Raw genomic sequence first — 16,116 nt, 5'->3', positions numbered from 1 at the left:
GATCCAAGGAAGAAGATGAATTTCGCAAACTTATGCTTTGAGAAACTGTATGGGAAGGACAGTTTCGAGTCTAAGGAAATGACTGCGTCTGTTCTTGATCTCCTTACAAGCATGTTCCAGGAGTATTCTAGCCGTTTCAGAGGTGCTAGTACTCAATCCTCTCAGACGAAGCAAACACCATCTGCGAGTGTTCAGGAGACTCAAGAGCAAATGGAGAGGTTGAAGTTGGTTGTTGAAGATTTTGGTTATGAGAGGATGGATTCTGTGTACAAGGAACTTGTTTCTGAAACAGAAAATGAGGCAAGGGATGAGCTGGAAATGTACTCGAAGGAACCTGTTGAGAATCAGAAGCTTATGATGGGATTTGAGTTTTTATATTCTCGGTTGGTGGAAGGTGCACATAATCAAGTTTCCAGTTTTGGCAGAGATGGCAAGGGATCTACTTGCGATGAAGGTTTCCTCTGTGGCTTCTGAAAGTGCTTTTAGCACAAGTGGTAGAATTTTAGAACCATATAGAAGCTGTCTCACTCACTACGTGATAGAAGTGCTGATGTGTAGTGAGCAATGGATGAAAGCTGATATCAAGTTTGCTGAAAAAGTCCAAACTAATGAGCAGATTCTAGCTGAAGTTGAAATGCTAGACAAACTTGAGAAAGGTACACTTAACTTTCAGTCTTAGTCTTATAACATTTCATATGTTTGTTCCACGTTTTAACCATTCTTTTGTTTGTCTTTGCAGAGTTTGAGAATGTAAGACTTGAAGACTGAAGCTTGAAGCTAGAGATCTTTTTTTTTCATTTTGGTGTTGGTTTTTATTTCCTTTTCATTTGAGATATTGTCGTGCTCTAGCTTTGACAATTGCTTTTAAGATTTTGGTGTTTTTCTATATTTGTGTCCTTTTCTTAGTAAGTTGAAATTTAATAAGGGTTTAGAGATTTGCTTTCTTTATTTACGTTTTGATATTGTTACTTCATGTTTTGACCTGGATGAACACAATAGGTTCATTGTTACGAGATACTACTTCACGTTTTGTACGCATTGTACCAAGAAATATAAACTTTGTAAGCAGGGACGTATGCATGGTCAACACTACAACTCTGTTTTCTCATACAAATACAAGTTTAAATTAGTACTTTCCGGTAACATATAGGTATTTGGATATCCAAAACCCGATTTAAACCCGAAACCCGAACATTAAATGGGTTCAACCGGGTTTAGGATGTATTACCAAACCCGACCCGAACCCGATAAAACCCGAACCGAGACCGATCCGAACTTTTATAATACCCGAATGGGGCTGATTTTCATAAACCCGAAAACCCGAAACCCGATTAGAACCAAACCGAACCCGAATGGTCACCCGATTGCCCACGCCTAGCAGAAGGGTATATAATTTTTTTTTTTTAACTATATAAATATAAAAAGAAAAATTTAATTAATTTTTTTAAATTGAGATAATACATATATATATATATAGTATATTATATTTCAATATATATAATAAAACTTATAACAAAAATATCTACTATAATTTTTAGACATTAATATATATATATATATATAAACATGCATAAACCCAAAAATAATTTTTTAAAAATTAACAATGTGGTCTTAGAAAGATATTTTAAATTTATTATTAGACCGCTTCTGCATTTGGTAGTCAACAAGTCATAAGTATCTCACAAATACATCAATTTCAAACATGTGTACTAGTCAAACAAATGCTCAATAATGCTTAAGACCACAAATTCTCGCAGCCGCACCCGCAACCCATATGTCTAGCCAGACCCTTATTTTAAAAGATCTTATAGCTTTAGCTAGTGATTTCTTACATAGCGAATCAAATTTATACCGAATCAAATTTATATCATTTATTTATAAATTTGTGCGCACATATTAAAAATATATTAAATTCTATATATTTTTGTTACAAAAAATTTAATAAATAAAATTAGTTTAGTCAAAAACAATATTGCATTATAGAATTGGTCATAAATGTCAAACTACAATAAATTTTAACATAAAAACTGAAAATTTCATTTATTTCGAATCAAACAATAATTCTCTTAAACTTCAATATATTATGAGACACATGAAGTATTAAATAGTTATAGTAATTAAATTATTGTATTCTTATAAAAAAATTCCATAAAATATATGTGTCAAAGACTCAAATGCAATTTGTATCATATGGAATAACTTCTTCTTTTTTTTGCTAAAAAATATGGAATAACTTAATATGTATGATTTTATTTATAGATAAGTAAATGACTTGGAATGGATCTAGAAATTTCAGAATTATTTAGAAAATGTTATTTAGTTGGATAGTTTCTTTATAATCAAATAGGTAAAGGTTAAAGCTTGAAAATAAGGATTATTAATCATATGTTGAATTATATAAACTAATGAATAAAAATATTTTGCCTAAAATTATATATTTGACGTACAGTCAGGGGAATGAGTATCAATCACCTCATGTGGCTATTGTTAGTTTGTTACCAAAAAAATAAGAAAATCATAATTAATTTCGTGTAGATTCGATCCTTTTGGCATTTTTCCATTAAAGTGCAACTGAAAAGGCATTTTATTGTCCTCACGTATGTATGTTCGTAGAATCACGGATCCATTACGCGTTCTCGCAACGCTAAAATAGTACGTAACAAATATATTCTTATCTCTCTCTCTTTGACCCCTATATTTTAGTTATATTTCACAAACGCCTCTATAAGTACTGAAAAATCGCTCGAATTGAAATCAACTGTTCAGTTAGCCATTCATTTCACTTTGATATTTCAATATATTTTCTAAATTTTCATTAATAACACCAGTACGTGTCGTTATTCTTGTTGAAAATGTGTACCTCATTAATATTTATAAAGAATAATTGTACGTGTGTAAGGAATTTTTTATGAAATATATTTTTTCAGAATCTTTGCCGCGTAAGGAAATTTTTTTTTTCTTTTTTTGCTAAGAAGCGTAAGGAAATATTTGTACGTGTGTAAAGCAAACTCATCAATATATATCTTCAAACACCTTCGTTATATTTTCTATCTTCCAATTCAGTTTCGACATTTCTCGCTATTCGTCTTGGGTAAAAAAGCTCTCATATCTTTCAAGTTTTATGTCTACTTATTGATTACTCTGATGTATCTGTTTCATACCATGATGAAAAAGCTTGACGTTAATGCCTCTTTTTATGCAATTTGATTGGGAGTACTTACGCTGATCTCTAAGCTAATCAATGATTCATTACATTATTTCCTGGTTTAGCTCGTTACTTGAATCTTGTTTTTCTGCTTGATCGCCTGATGAAAGCTTGAAGTTCACGCTTTGTTTGTGCAAGTTGAATGGGGTTGGATTATGTTGTTGTTTTGGCTTAAACCAAGTGGTGTTTATTGTCTTTTTGTGTAGGTTTTTTTTTGTCGATTGAGAGAACATGGGAGGTGACAAAGACAGAGGGTTTCATGGGTATCCACCCGCTGGATACCCGCCGGGTCCTGGGGCTTATCCACCAGCTGGATACCCACCACATCAAGGTTACCCTCCACCACCTGGTGCCTACCCTCCAGCTCATGGTTATGGAGGTTATCCTCCTGCATCTGGTCATGCTGGTTATCCTCCTACTGGCTATCCTGCTCATCACTCAGGTACTGTATCTTCTGTATTGCCTCCTGCAAACGACCTTTCTAGTCCTCCCCTGTAGCTTGACAGTATCTTAAATGTTGTAAATGTCTCCTTGTTAAGAAGTTTAAAAGTAATTGAAGTTGTCTTAGATGAAGTAAGCGTAATAGAATCTTAAATTTAGTATCATATATGTGGTAGATTTTAACTCAAGAAGATGTTGAAAATGAGTGTTTGTATATATGTCGTTACGATAAACCAAGATTTGGTATCATATTTGGTGTTAGATTTTACTTTAGAAAGAAATAGGAACAAAGTATTTTCTGATACCTTTTCTATTAATAAAGATGTAATTTTAAAATTCCTATCTTACTATCACGTGGGATATTACAATTTATGCCACTGATTTTAAACTAAAACACAAGATCTTATTGATGACATTTTTGTAATTTAACAATCCCCTAGAAATATACACATTTCATCCACCTATTATAATTTATATAGTTTAAACTACAATAATCAACACTAACCGCATACATCAACTAACATATATAACCGGGATACAAAAACACTCATCACACAAAACATTAAAGGATCAGTCTAACACGTTTAACATTTTGTAAAAATAACCCATCCCCAACAAAAAGTGCTTCCACTATATATAATATAAATATATAACCATGTTAAATATTTTTAAATTTAAAGTTAACCTTTTCCCATATATATTAACGAATATGATAATATAGAAAAGGTAATAATTTTTCATAAAATTGTGAGACCTTTTCACAAAATATAAATTATTTTTTGCCAAAAAATATTTGGTAAAATAAATATATTAATATACATACTAATTGTTAGATTAACTCATACAAAAAATAATATATAAATGATTTATACGATGATAGATATCAAATAAGAAATAACTTATTTATCATATAATTTTGATTTATTTATCAAGATACAGTACAATATGAAAAAATGTCACACATATACAAATAATTAAAATCATTGAACAAGTATAAATATTTGACACTACAAATTGAAAAACATCCATAATTGTTTAAAAATAATATCCGCGTAGCTGTGCGGGTCAAAGTCTAGTCGTATTGTTGTAGTGAAGATAGCTTTGTAGATTTACGCTTACTTCATCTGATTTGTCTTTACTCTTGTTTCAGGACACGCAGGAGGAATCGGGGGTATGATTGCTGGTGCTGCAGCAGCCTATGGAGCTCACCACGTAGCTCATAGCTCTCACAGCCCTTACGGACACGCTGCATATGGTCACGGATATGGCCATGGTCATGGCTATGGTTATGGTCATGGTAAGTTCAAGCACGGGAAGCACGGGAAGTTCAAGCATCACGGAGGCAAGTTTAAACGTGGGCATGGGATGTTCGGAGGAGGTAAGTTCAAGAAGTGGAAGTGATGTAAAAGCCCCTTTGATATGTCTCTCTGGACTGACCAGATGTTTCAAATAAATCACAAACATTATAAGTTTTAACTTTCGTCGGTTTAGAGATCGCTGGTTCGAATTGGGATAATTCAGGCTTAATAATGAACATGGTATTATTATATGGACGTGTACTATGAAGCTATCTATGGCTTTTCTAATGACATATTTTGTTTTTATAGATTTTATATATTATGTTCTTGTATATATTGGTTTTGACTTTGCTCTATAGTAGAAGTCATGAGTATGATCAAGGTGACCTATATAATAGTTTCTGATTTCTTACCCAACACTATCGGTGTATTCACTCAGTAATTTAAAAATATGAATTTCGATACGTACATAGTTTGGGTGATTTTATATATATAATTGTTATAATTTATTACTAATTCTCTAAGTATTATCATTTGAAACCATGAAATTCTATTTTTTTTTTTAAAAAAAAACACCTTAAATCAATGCCTATTAATTTTCAACAGTAATAAATTTGATGCCACTTTCTAATAGGTCGTTCAATCAATTTACATTAGTGTTTTTAAAATCAAACTGGACCGGCCGGTTAAAACGGTTCAACTGTGACTCCTTTATTTAGCAGAATCCGTTCCAAAACCGAATTTGAGTTGAACCAGTAAAATCAGCCAAAAACCATTGAAACTAAAGTTAAATGACACTAATGTAAATCCCAGTTTGATATTTAAGTTATATTTCAACCAAGAACCGGTGACCCGGTTTTGCTGTAAATCCCAGTTTGATATTTAAGTTATATTTCAACTATTGTTTTCAGTGGTTTTCACATTAAAGAAGTTTACATTAAAGAAGTTTTTTCTTTCCATTTGATTTGATTTAATTAGTTATTATTAAATTTGAAATAATGATGGACTAATAAAAAGTTCTCTGTACACGAAGATAAAATTGTAGAAAACGATCTTTACATAAAATGGAAAATGCAGAAGAGGAAACGTATGTAAATAGAATTGAGAAAAAATACAATTAAAGAATAAGAAAAGTTGATGGTGCTCATGGAAAGAGAAAATAATTACTCATTGTTATTTATTTTTCCGAATATTGTATTCCTATAAACGAAATATATATACATTTATTTAAGTGATATTATCATATATATATGTGTATATATATAGAATATTATTATCAAAACTTGGCTGAGCCGATTTACCCAGGTTAGATGAGGATTTATGTGTGTTTACCGGTTCATCATCTGATCCAATTTTCAAAACATTGCTTTACATTTTAAAAACATTTAAAATAATAATATATATAAGATCAACTGTATCAATAAGATATTCGTCAAAGTTCTTAAACGAAAAATATTAGTATTTTAATATAATTTAAATATATAACTGAATTTTAATTTTAGTTGACTTTTCAGTTGGATTGTTTAGATCAGAAACTTGCTTCTATTTGCTTAGATTAGAGAAATTTTGTGCTTTTTTAGTGTCAATGTATCTTTATTTCTCTGCCGATTGGATCCTAAAGTGATACAATGACATATCATCTGCACGTTATGCTAATTGGTTGTATGCTTGAACCCTTAATCAGTAATATATAGAGTTCTCTAAAGGATATTTGCTTCAAAGTCAAAAGTGTTAAAAACCAATGAAAATTTTGTATAAGGAAAGGTTTTGGTGATATAAGAAGCGGGGTAATGAGACTACTGAGTTTGTGAGAGCAAAAGAACTGCGAAGCCATAACTCTCATATAACTTCAAATTTTGAGGCTGAATTATCAGCTCTCCTACGATTTGCTTCATGCATCAGAAGGTAGATTTTCCGCCAGAAATCAAAGATAAAATGGATGGGTGAAGATGATTTAATACGTCTTCCTACCATTAAATGACTACATCTCGGAGTACCTATAACGCAATCAAATAACTTATTAAACCGGATGGAACGCTTGATGATTTTCTACATGAAATTCATGAGTTAGTTGTGGCTCACTTCCCTTCTAGCTTGGGACAATGGAAAAGGGTTTATGTCCTCGTCTACCTCAGATATTGGACAACCTAATATCAGCTAAGTGTTCGGTTGCAAAACAAACAACACTAATCTGCCCTTTCTCACATGATGTGATCAAGAATTACTTATTTAAGATGTCATCCAACAAATTTCTGGGTTTGATGGCTTCACTGCCGAGTTATTCAAATCTTATTGGTCAGTCGTTTGGGATGAGTTAACTTCTTATGTTCGGAATTTTTCATGATTAGCTTTATGCCTACGACACTTAACTCCACCTCTAGCTGGTGCTTCTGCCTAAGCGACCAGATGCAGAGAATTTGCAGAATTTAAGACATAGTGTTCTTAATATAAAATACTCTCTCCGTTTCTTAATGATAGACTTTTTAGAAAAGAAGTTTGTTTCAAAAATATATAATTTTTGTATTTTTTATGAAAAAATTGTAACTTCAAAAAAATTAATTAACTTTATTGAATTACTATTGATTAAAAATTATTGAAAATTGAAAATTACAGAAACGATACATTTATGATGGTAGTTTGATGTATTTTCTTAATATATGTGAAAATAATAAAAAGTTTAGCTTTGTGGTACGGAATGAGTATAAGACAATAAACTGTTTTCTCACTTAATCTTCCCAAACCATTTGCTTTTGTGAAATACCGATTGTTCTTGGACAACGTACTTCTTGTTTCTAAGGTGATTGAAGCACAATAAAGATATGGACTTGACAAAAATTACTCTTTAGGGTGAGTAAAGGAACCAAACCCAGAAAACAAACCGATCTGACTCGAAAAGATAAATTAAAACCGTCCGACATAATACTAAATGAATCTTATTCTACGGTATTTTGAGCTGAATATGAACCAAACTAGGTGTTTTGTACATTTTGTAGTTACTTATTAATATATTTTTTACTAATTAAAAAACTATGATGATAAATTACCATTATTATTTAATTTATGTTTACCTTTTTAACCAATTATTATTTATGTTTTCATTTGAACATTCTTACGTATAATATTTTTTTGATTTGTAAAATTATTTAATATTAATAAGTAAATCTTAAAAATCACTCAACATTATATTTTCAATTATATAAAATTAAGAATTTTATTTCATAAATATTTAGTTATTTGTGCTTTCTATTTTTTAAAAAAAATATTTTTTATTAAAAAGTATTTTTCAGATAATAACACAGTATATATAGGAATTATCTTTTCTAAAAAAATATATTTTTGGATTTTGGATAATTCTTATCTAATCAAAATAATTTAATTTTTTTTTTGTAGGTAGAGATGTCAATTGGGCTCTCCCATCCCGTCCCGTCCCGTACCGCTGCGGGTTTGTCTTCGGGCGGGACACGGCGGGCCTATCCCGCGCGGATGCGGTCCTGAAAATAGCTGTCCAATCCCGTATCGCATTCTTTGCAGGCCTTCGCGGACCGTCCCGCGGGATATCGGATATTACACTGTCTACTTCCTCTTGCACGAACAAACATAAACAAGAATGAGTTTCTGAGGAACAAACACCAAACAAGAATTGACTTGATCATAGCAAAGTCTATTTCTAATCTTATAGGAATACCATGAAGACACAACACAAGTATTTGGCAATTTAATTATCAAGCACAATGCGTGTACGTATACGTGTCTAGCACAATTTAATTATCAAGCACAATTTTATTATCAAGCACAATACCGAGAAGAAACAATACGTGTACGTGTAGCTATGGAGATTAGTCTTTCAGCTGATATGCATCATTGTTATATGCATATATAGATTAGTTGACTAGGCTGTAACTACATATAGCTTAGTCTTCTTGCTGACTTGATAATAGCAAAATCTCTTTCATGTGCATACTGACCTTCTTTGTTGTAGCCTTGGTAATATGTATGTCAAACAGATCACAAAACTCCCACAGTTTTTCTTTGTTACATTTGTCAAGCTTCTCTTTTATTTTCTCTTCTGCCTTTTCCTACAAGTACCAAAGACGCCATTATATACAAATCAAAATGCATACGCAAATAATGTGTGACGCTGCGCACCTCATTTCCATGCCAAACAAAGCCTGAGAAGCCCAATATGTTTGTCTTGATCTGAGCAGCCTGTTCAAACATTAAGAATGAGTCATACATAAACATGATTAGTAGATTTGAGGCTAACATAAGAGCTGCAGAACTTGAGTCCAAACTACTGATCAAAATCCACAAGAATATGCATGTGATTGACAATTTAGAATTATGACTATTAGAGTGACAGAATAAGACACTCACCTTCCCTCTCCTAGCAAATAGAATTGTGTGCAGTAACTTTAAATTTTCATCAGACGTCTTCCTCGTTACCTTGTAAGCAACTACAGCGGTTATTCAAGATATATATTTCATTTCAATTGCACATTAGATGAACAAAACGAAACCAGTAAAGGAATTTCAAATATTTCTAGGATTTATATTTTGGTTTGAAGGGATTCAACAAGATTCAAAACGTCATGAACATACCGCTGGGAATATCTTTGAGACATGGACCTTGCCCCTGTAATATCCAAAAGATAGTTATGAACACATGTAGCAACGAAGTTCTATTTAACTCAGGAATGTACTGGCAAAACCTTTTCAATAGAAAATTCTCTCGAAGAGTCTGTGTCAATCACTGCGACAAGCCTCTCAACAGATTTCCTCTCAGTTTGTTTTTTTTTACCTCTCATATTTTTTTTTAACCTTCAGTTTATTTTTGCTTCAGGAGGTTCTGGACTTGGATCCTTTGCATCAGTTTATCATTTACAAAGTACACATGCAGAAATAGTAATCAAAATATATAAAGTCTAGAGTTCATGAGAGGAAGAAAATATATACCTTTTGGTCGGTGACGAGGAGAAGGTGGTGGCCCGATAAAGAAGAGAAGCTACGGCATGCCGTGGGAGATCGATGAAGAAGAGAAGCTCTGGTGGTGGCTTGATGAAGCAGAGAAGCTCCGGTGGAGGCTCGAGGAAGAAGAGAATCTCCGGTGGTTGATCGAAAAGATAAGAAGCTCCGGTGGTTCACTCTTTTTTTTTCAGGTGAAGACAGCGAAGCCTCGAGATACGGTTGATGTGGGCCGTCCCACGGTTGATGTGGGCCGTCCCACGGTTGAGGTGGGCCGTCCCGCTTTAAACCCGGTACCGCACAAGCCCAGTCCCGCAAGGACCGCTATTTTGCGGGTAATGAATCCCTAGGCCCGAACCCCCCTGCACCAATCCCTAACGGGCCAGGCCCGCGGTCCAATACCCAGTTTGACATCTCTATTTGTAGGTAATTTATATATTTTATTCATTAAGGGTATAAACGATATTAACCACTCTAACTTTTAACGTCAAAATTTCGTTGCGAAAAACCACTTTACAGATAATAGTATAGATGAATATCCAAAAGAAACCTAAAAAAATTCAGAACCCCATAAAAACTTCATACCAAACCCAAACTCAATCCTGAATAAGTGGCCAAAATACTCAATAATCACAATAAGTATCTACAACATGAATAATTATCTCATATACTCAGTTAAATGTATATTTTTGGTATTTGGTCAAATATTGAGATTTTTATGTTTTGACAATTGCTTTTGAAGTTCGATTATGAATAACTTTTTCTGAAGTTTCCACAATGTTATTTTATTTTGAATTTTAAATAATGTTTCATACGTTCATAGAGTTATTAGTTGGTAGTTTTAACTTGTTATGTTTTTCTTCTCTTAAAACTTACTTCTTAATTATACCATCAAATCTTTGTTAGTTTAGATTGCTTAAACTTTCCAAGGTTGTAAATTAAATTGCATATTTTCAATGTGAAAAACAAAAATAAGTATTCGGATAACCAAAATCCGAATTAGAACCAAATCTAATTAAGTATGGTTCAACATAGCTTATGATGTGTTATTATATCTGAATTAAAAAAAAAATGGAACCATTTCCAAACCAAATTTCAAAATATTTAGAATGGGACTAAATTTCATTCTCCAACTAGCTGAAATGATACTCTGTGATGGTTTAAGACTGCTGGTGATGACAAGTTTCCATAATCAAGCTATTATGCATGGTTGGCATGTCTCACTTTTTGAAATCTGGCGTGAGTAAAATTGCACGGCTCAGAGCACATGCAGAGTAAGCAATGGCTTAGGGCCCTTTTTCAACATAGTAAAAGTTTTATAAAAAAAATTATAATAGAAAAAGGGCACATTACCGAACATTTGAATAGGGCCTATTATAGACATGGGTCGCCCTGCATAAGAATAAGGGTGTTGAAGATCATTTATTCTATTCTGAAAAGACAAGAGTACAACAATAAGAAATCAAGGCTCTAAGTATGGTCTTTGCCCTCTTAAATGCTAGGTCTGGGCAATAAATCCGAACCCGAAAACCTGAACCGAACCCGGTCCGATAAAACCGGTTTCGGGCCGGGTTCAGATCCTCTAAATATACCGATCGGGTCATGTTTTCTTGGTACAACGGGTGTCGGGTCGGGTCGGGTAAAAACCCGAGATCCGATTGGTTACTCCCGAAACCCGAACTTTTTCAACCCTAATCCCTTTCCATTTTCTTTTCGATTACACAGCCTAACACCGAGATTCTCTGCGAAATCCTCTACCAAACCTTTCCGAAATCTCATCATCCCGTAATATTGTTTCATATATCTTTTCCTTAACCCCGTAATCAAATATCCTCACTGATTCTCATCATCGATTCAAATTTGAAACCCTATATACCAGTTCCTATATAAATGGCTTTGCGATTCTTCAAAATTGATAAACCAATCCATCTCTTTAGTCAGAAAATAATCAATCCGAGGTACTCAATTTTCTCTTGAGTTCTCGATAAATTTAATTTCGTTTTTCAATTTCACGTTTTTGGTTGGGATAATATGTTGGTGTTTTGGGTCAAGCCTCGTGATTTTGATTAGTCTTAATATTCGATACATGTAACTTTTGTTGTTTTTAGATTCTATAATTGTTCTCTTATTTTGACTTTGGTTGAAAGTCTTTACGCTTCTGTCACAAATCGTTTTTAGAAGCTTCTGTTGTTGGCTTTGGTTGAAAGTTCTTAAGATATAACTTGTTTCATATGAGTGTGATGAAGCTTGAACTTCACGTGTGATGTCTGATGAGTTAACGTATGATGATTCTATAATTGATTATATTTTTTAATATTGACATTATGTGTAATGAGTCATCAAGCGTTGATCATATATGTGTTGATATCGAGTCTATTTGTTGTGATGTGGCTGATATATTAGTGATCATGTTTAACGTATGATGTTTGAATTTATTGTGAACAAGCTCTTACTAATTCTAACGCTTGTTCTTCTTCTATTACAAGCGACTGAAGAAGCAATGGATGTGGAATACGAAGAGCAAGAGTACCAAGGGAAAAATGCTGATGCAAATGGACCATCATCTCAGGCGAGCAAGGTGAAGAAGCTGGTTGAGCCAAGGTATTTTTTCTGGAAGAATTACACCAGAACCAAAGAGAGTCGTGACAAATGCATCTGTCACCATTGCCAAAAGAACTTCTCATGTGCATCCAAGTCAGGCACTTCTAACCTGAAGAAGCATTTGCAAATCTGCAAAGAACACCAAGTGTGGTTAACTAGTCAGAAAAAAATCAACAGCAACTTGGTAGTGAAGGAAATCTGAAGGCATCTAAAGTGTCTGAGACGGTTTTCAAAGAAGCTTGTAACGAGCTTCTAGTGTTAGGAGAATTGCCACTTTCATTCATTGAAAGTACTGCTTTTAAGCACTTCTGCGAAAAGGTAATACCTTATATAACATTGTCTTATTAATATTTGTTTTGAAATAATCTAACGTTACTTACTCTTTTAATTTGTTATATTGCAAGGTTAACCTGTTCAAGCCTCAGTCAAGAAGGACTGCTACAAGAACATTGTGGAGATGTTTGTGAAAAAGAAAGCAGCATTAAAGAATTTGCTCACCACAAGCAAACAAAGAGTTTCACTTACCACTGATATTTGGGTATTTCATGTCACAGGTAAAGTGTTTTATTTATTAATCATGTCAATACAATTCATAGTTCTGTTACGAAAGTCAAAAATAGGAGGAGGAGCCGTTTTCGTTGAAAATATAAAAGATGTGGGGCCCGCTGCACTATTTGCACAGTAAATTTCTTTTCTATATATATGATCGATTTCGATCATTTGAAAACGCATCATTCACTCTTCTCTTCCCTCTGTAATAATCTTTCTATCAGTGTTATAAATTCTACGGGTATAAATTTTGCCCTTATTTAAATTCTCGCGATACAATAAAATTCCAGTTTTTTTCATAACACACCTCTAATTGTACGTTAAAACATTTAACATTAGTATTTTTAGTTTTAGTGTTTATAAATAATATCAGTATATCACTATACAGTAAACTCTGTAAATTAATAATCGATAAATTAATAAACACTATAAACTAATAAATTTATGCGGTTCTAAATTAGGATAGATCAAAAAAAAAATTTGACACAAATTGATAAGTTAATATTTTTTACAAAAATTCTGTATAATTATATGGCCATTAAAATTATAATTACAAACAAAAGATTATATTTTTAATTCATTTTGATGATTATATTTCAATATATTTTGATGATATTTCAATTTATTTTGGTGATATTTAGTAAAATTATATCTAAAATCACATTTAAATTCTATGAAACATATTTTATATACATCAAATCATAAATAAAGTCAAATATAATTCGCATTTCAAAATTTAATTAATGCAAAAATCAAATATTTTTTATTTTATAAAATATATATATTTTAAAATAATAACATACGATAGTCCCAATATTATTATTATTTTATAGATTTTTTACTTTTTATTTTTGATTTATCCAATAATACATTAAAATAAATATTTATTTCAGTAAAATTTGTAACTAAATAAATGTATATAAAGAGTCTTATATTTTATGTTGAGTAATATGAAATTTTAATAGTAATTACTATTTTGTAAAATGTCTAAATTATTAAATATTAAAATTTAAAATATATATTAAAATTCAGTTACTACATCGGATATATAAACTTATAAAACTAAAACAAACAAACATAAACTAAGATAACTTTAAAGATAATAAAAAATAAACAATAATCTGATATCAGAAAAGCCTTTTTCTACCAAGATAATGTTGGTACTGGCTAAAACCTTATTTATCACTTATTTCGTTTTCGTCTTGAAGTCGCTCTCTGAACATGTTACGTTTGATTGTATTTCTTTGAGTTTGATCTTCTTTATAATAAAATGCTGGTCTTGAGATCCATGATATTTATTTTGAAAACCTTTTTTCTGCTCTTCGTATTGGTCTGTTGGTGTTCTTGTACTAAAACAAAAAAGGGTAAACCGCTCCCCGGCGAGAGAATTTTAAATTACCTGTGGCCACGTGTTAGGGATATCTGAGTGTAATCGAATTTGAACTCAACTCGCTTACCGACGCTGGAACGCCACGCTACCACCCGACCACTAGCACATCGTTGTACTAAAAATAAGCACTCCATTTTCAATATACATCGACCATTTCTTTCATTCCAACATATTGTAGATAGTGGTTTATAAGAAATCTGATGATATAAAATTATGATCAGCATGAAATGTCTTTGTGTCTGTGTAGTTAACCAAAAGAAATTCAATCATATGTACACAAAGTTAACTAAAGGAAATCCTAAACCAAAGAAAATTTGCTTGGCACTTTTGCGCTTTAAAACTCATATATAAGTTTGCACTTGAATCTATAATAAATTCTGGTTTTAGCGAACTAAAAAGGAACAAATCGAAACGAATCGTTTAGCTTATTAAATATTTTTGTATAGTATTTAATATATTCGACTTTTTAGTTACAAATAATATATATATATAGTTTTTATCAGAGAGTAGCTAATTAGAATTCAACACTAATGGAATCTTAGTACAAATAAGGTGCCTTCTAGGTTTTGGAAGGGATAGATAAGGTTTTTTGAAGAGGCAATGTCACTTTCATACATATGCCTTTCTTTTCTTAATTACTAAAAGTTATTCTTAGCACAATAAAATATAAATATACTAATGTGAAATAAAAAAAAACAAACATCTTCAAGAAAATTTAGCAGACGTAACTCAAAAGAGAGATGGAACCTCAGAAGTCATATGTAGATTGGTGGATCTAATTTAAAATTTGACTCACACAAATATCAATTTCCTTCGCCAGTAGCATTAGTTCTCACTTCTCACTTTGATTTTAATTAGCTTAACATTTGACAATAATATAACCTTATATAATATACAAGATTTGTCTTTCAGTTTCCCCTAGTAGCTAGGACGAGAGGAAGTCTGGTCATACATACCACGACTAATATATTTGTCCATGAGTTCATATGGATACTGTGTATTTTCTCGTGTTATTAAAATACATATGGATATTGTGTGATTTACATACTTTATACTAACGAAAGTCACCAATTAGGCTATATTCACAGTTATATATATTAACTAAGTTTCTGAAGATTTTGGTACGAATAAACTTCTGTACAAGGATAATTTATGCAATCACTATGTGTTGATACTGAACTGGTCAAACTCGAATCTAATATGTATTAAGCATTTTGAGGTAGAATAATATCACGGTTTAAACTAGGCCTGAGACTTATTATCCGAGATCCGGATTCGATCCGAGATTCGCTCCGGATCCGCTCCGAAAATAGGATATCCGGGGTGTCCGGATCTGAATCCGGATAGTAAAATCTTGGATCCGTGCAAAGCGAATCCAGATCCGAATATCTTAATTTTTAGGTCCGGATATCCGGATCCGGATCCGTATTTTTAAAATACATTAAATTTGTAAATTTTATCAATATTTATATTTCATATATTAATATTTATACATGAATTAATCTTATAATATTATATTTTAGTTTTTACAATATTATAAACATATATAAATATATTTATAAATATTTAATTTATGTATTATATTAAAAAAATTAGTATTTTTTGTTAAAAAAATTATTTTTAATTATTTTGACGGATCCGGATCCGGATCCGGATATCCGCGGATAATA

General features: G+C 31.9%; 2 protein-coding genes across 5 annotated transcripts; one reads left to right on the top strand and one right to left on the bottom strand.

Annotated features, from left to right (window-relative positions):
- Positions 1 to 2,907: 2,907 nt before the first annotated feature.
- LOC106301384 (glycine-rich protein A3-like) lies at positions 2,908 to 5,278 on the top strand. The gene is made up of 3 exons (XM_013737764.1): positions 2,908 to 3,091; positions 3,412 to 3,647; positions 4,797 to 5,278. The coding sequence occupies exons 2-3, from the start codon at positions 3,437 to 3,439 to the stop codon at positions 5,045 to 5,047; spliced, it is 462 nt and encodes a 153-aa protein (XP_013593218.1). The 5' UTR covers positions 2,908 to 3,091; positions 3,412 to 3,436; the 3' UTR covers positions 5,048 to 5,278.
- Positions 5,279 to 8,402: 3,124 nt separating this feature from the next.
- Positions 8,403 to 10,082, bottom strand: LOC106305246. Of its 4 annotated transcripts, none has more exons than XR_001262943.1 (7): positions 9,898 to 10,082; positions 9,654 to 9,790; positions 9,544 to 9,577; positions 9,319 to 9,387; positions 9,091 to 9,150; positions 8,910 to 9,020; positions 8,403 to 8,526 (listed from the first exon to the last, which is right to left on the bottom strand). XR_001262943.1 is itself a non-coding variant. In XM_013741625.1 (7 exons), exons 2-7 carry the CDS (start codon positions 9,747 to 9,749, stop codon positions 8,518 to 8,520), a joined length of 390 nt encoding a protein of 129 aa, XP_013597079.1. In that variant the 5' UTR covers positions 9,750 to 9,790; positions 9,898 to 10,082; the 3' UTR covers positions 8,403 to 8,517. The 4 variants fall into 4 exon arrangements, 3 of the variants coding, with proteins under 3 accessions (XP_013597079.1, XP_013597080.1, XP_013597077.1); XM_013741625.1 differs by having other exon boundaries at positions 9,319 to 9,398; XM_013741626.1 differs by having other exon boundaries at positions 8,403 to 8,517; positions 9,319 to 9,398.
- Between the last annotated feature and the right edge of the window lie 6,034 nt (positions 10,083 to 16,116).

This window comes from Brassica oleracea, chromosome C7 (assembly GCF_000695525.1).
Source record: "Brassica oleracea var. oleracea cultivar TO1000 chromosome C7, BOL, whole genome shotgun sequence".
NCBI lineage: Eukaryota > Viridiplantae > Streptophyta > Magnoliopsida > Brassicales > Brassicaceae > Brassica > Brassica oleracea.
Note: the sequence above shows the minus strand (reverse complement) of the source record. Positions and strands in the feature narration are given on the sequence as shown.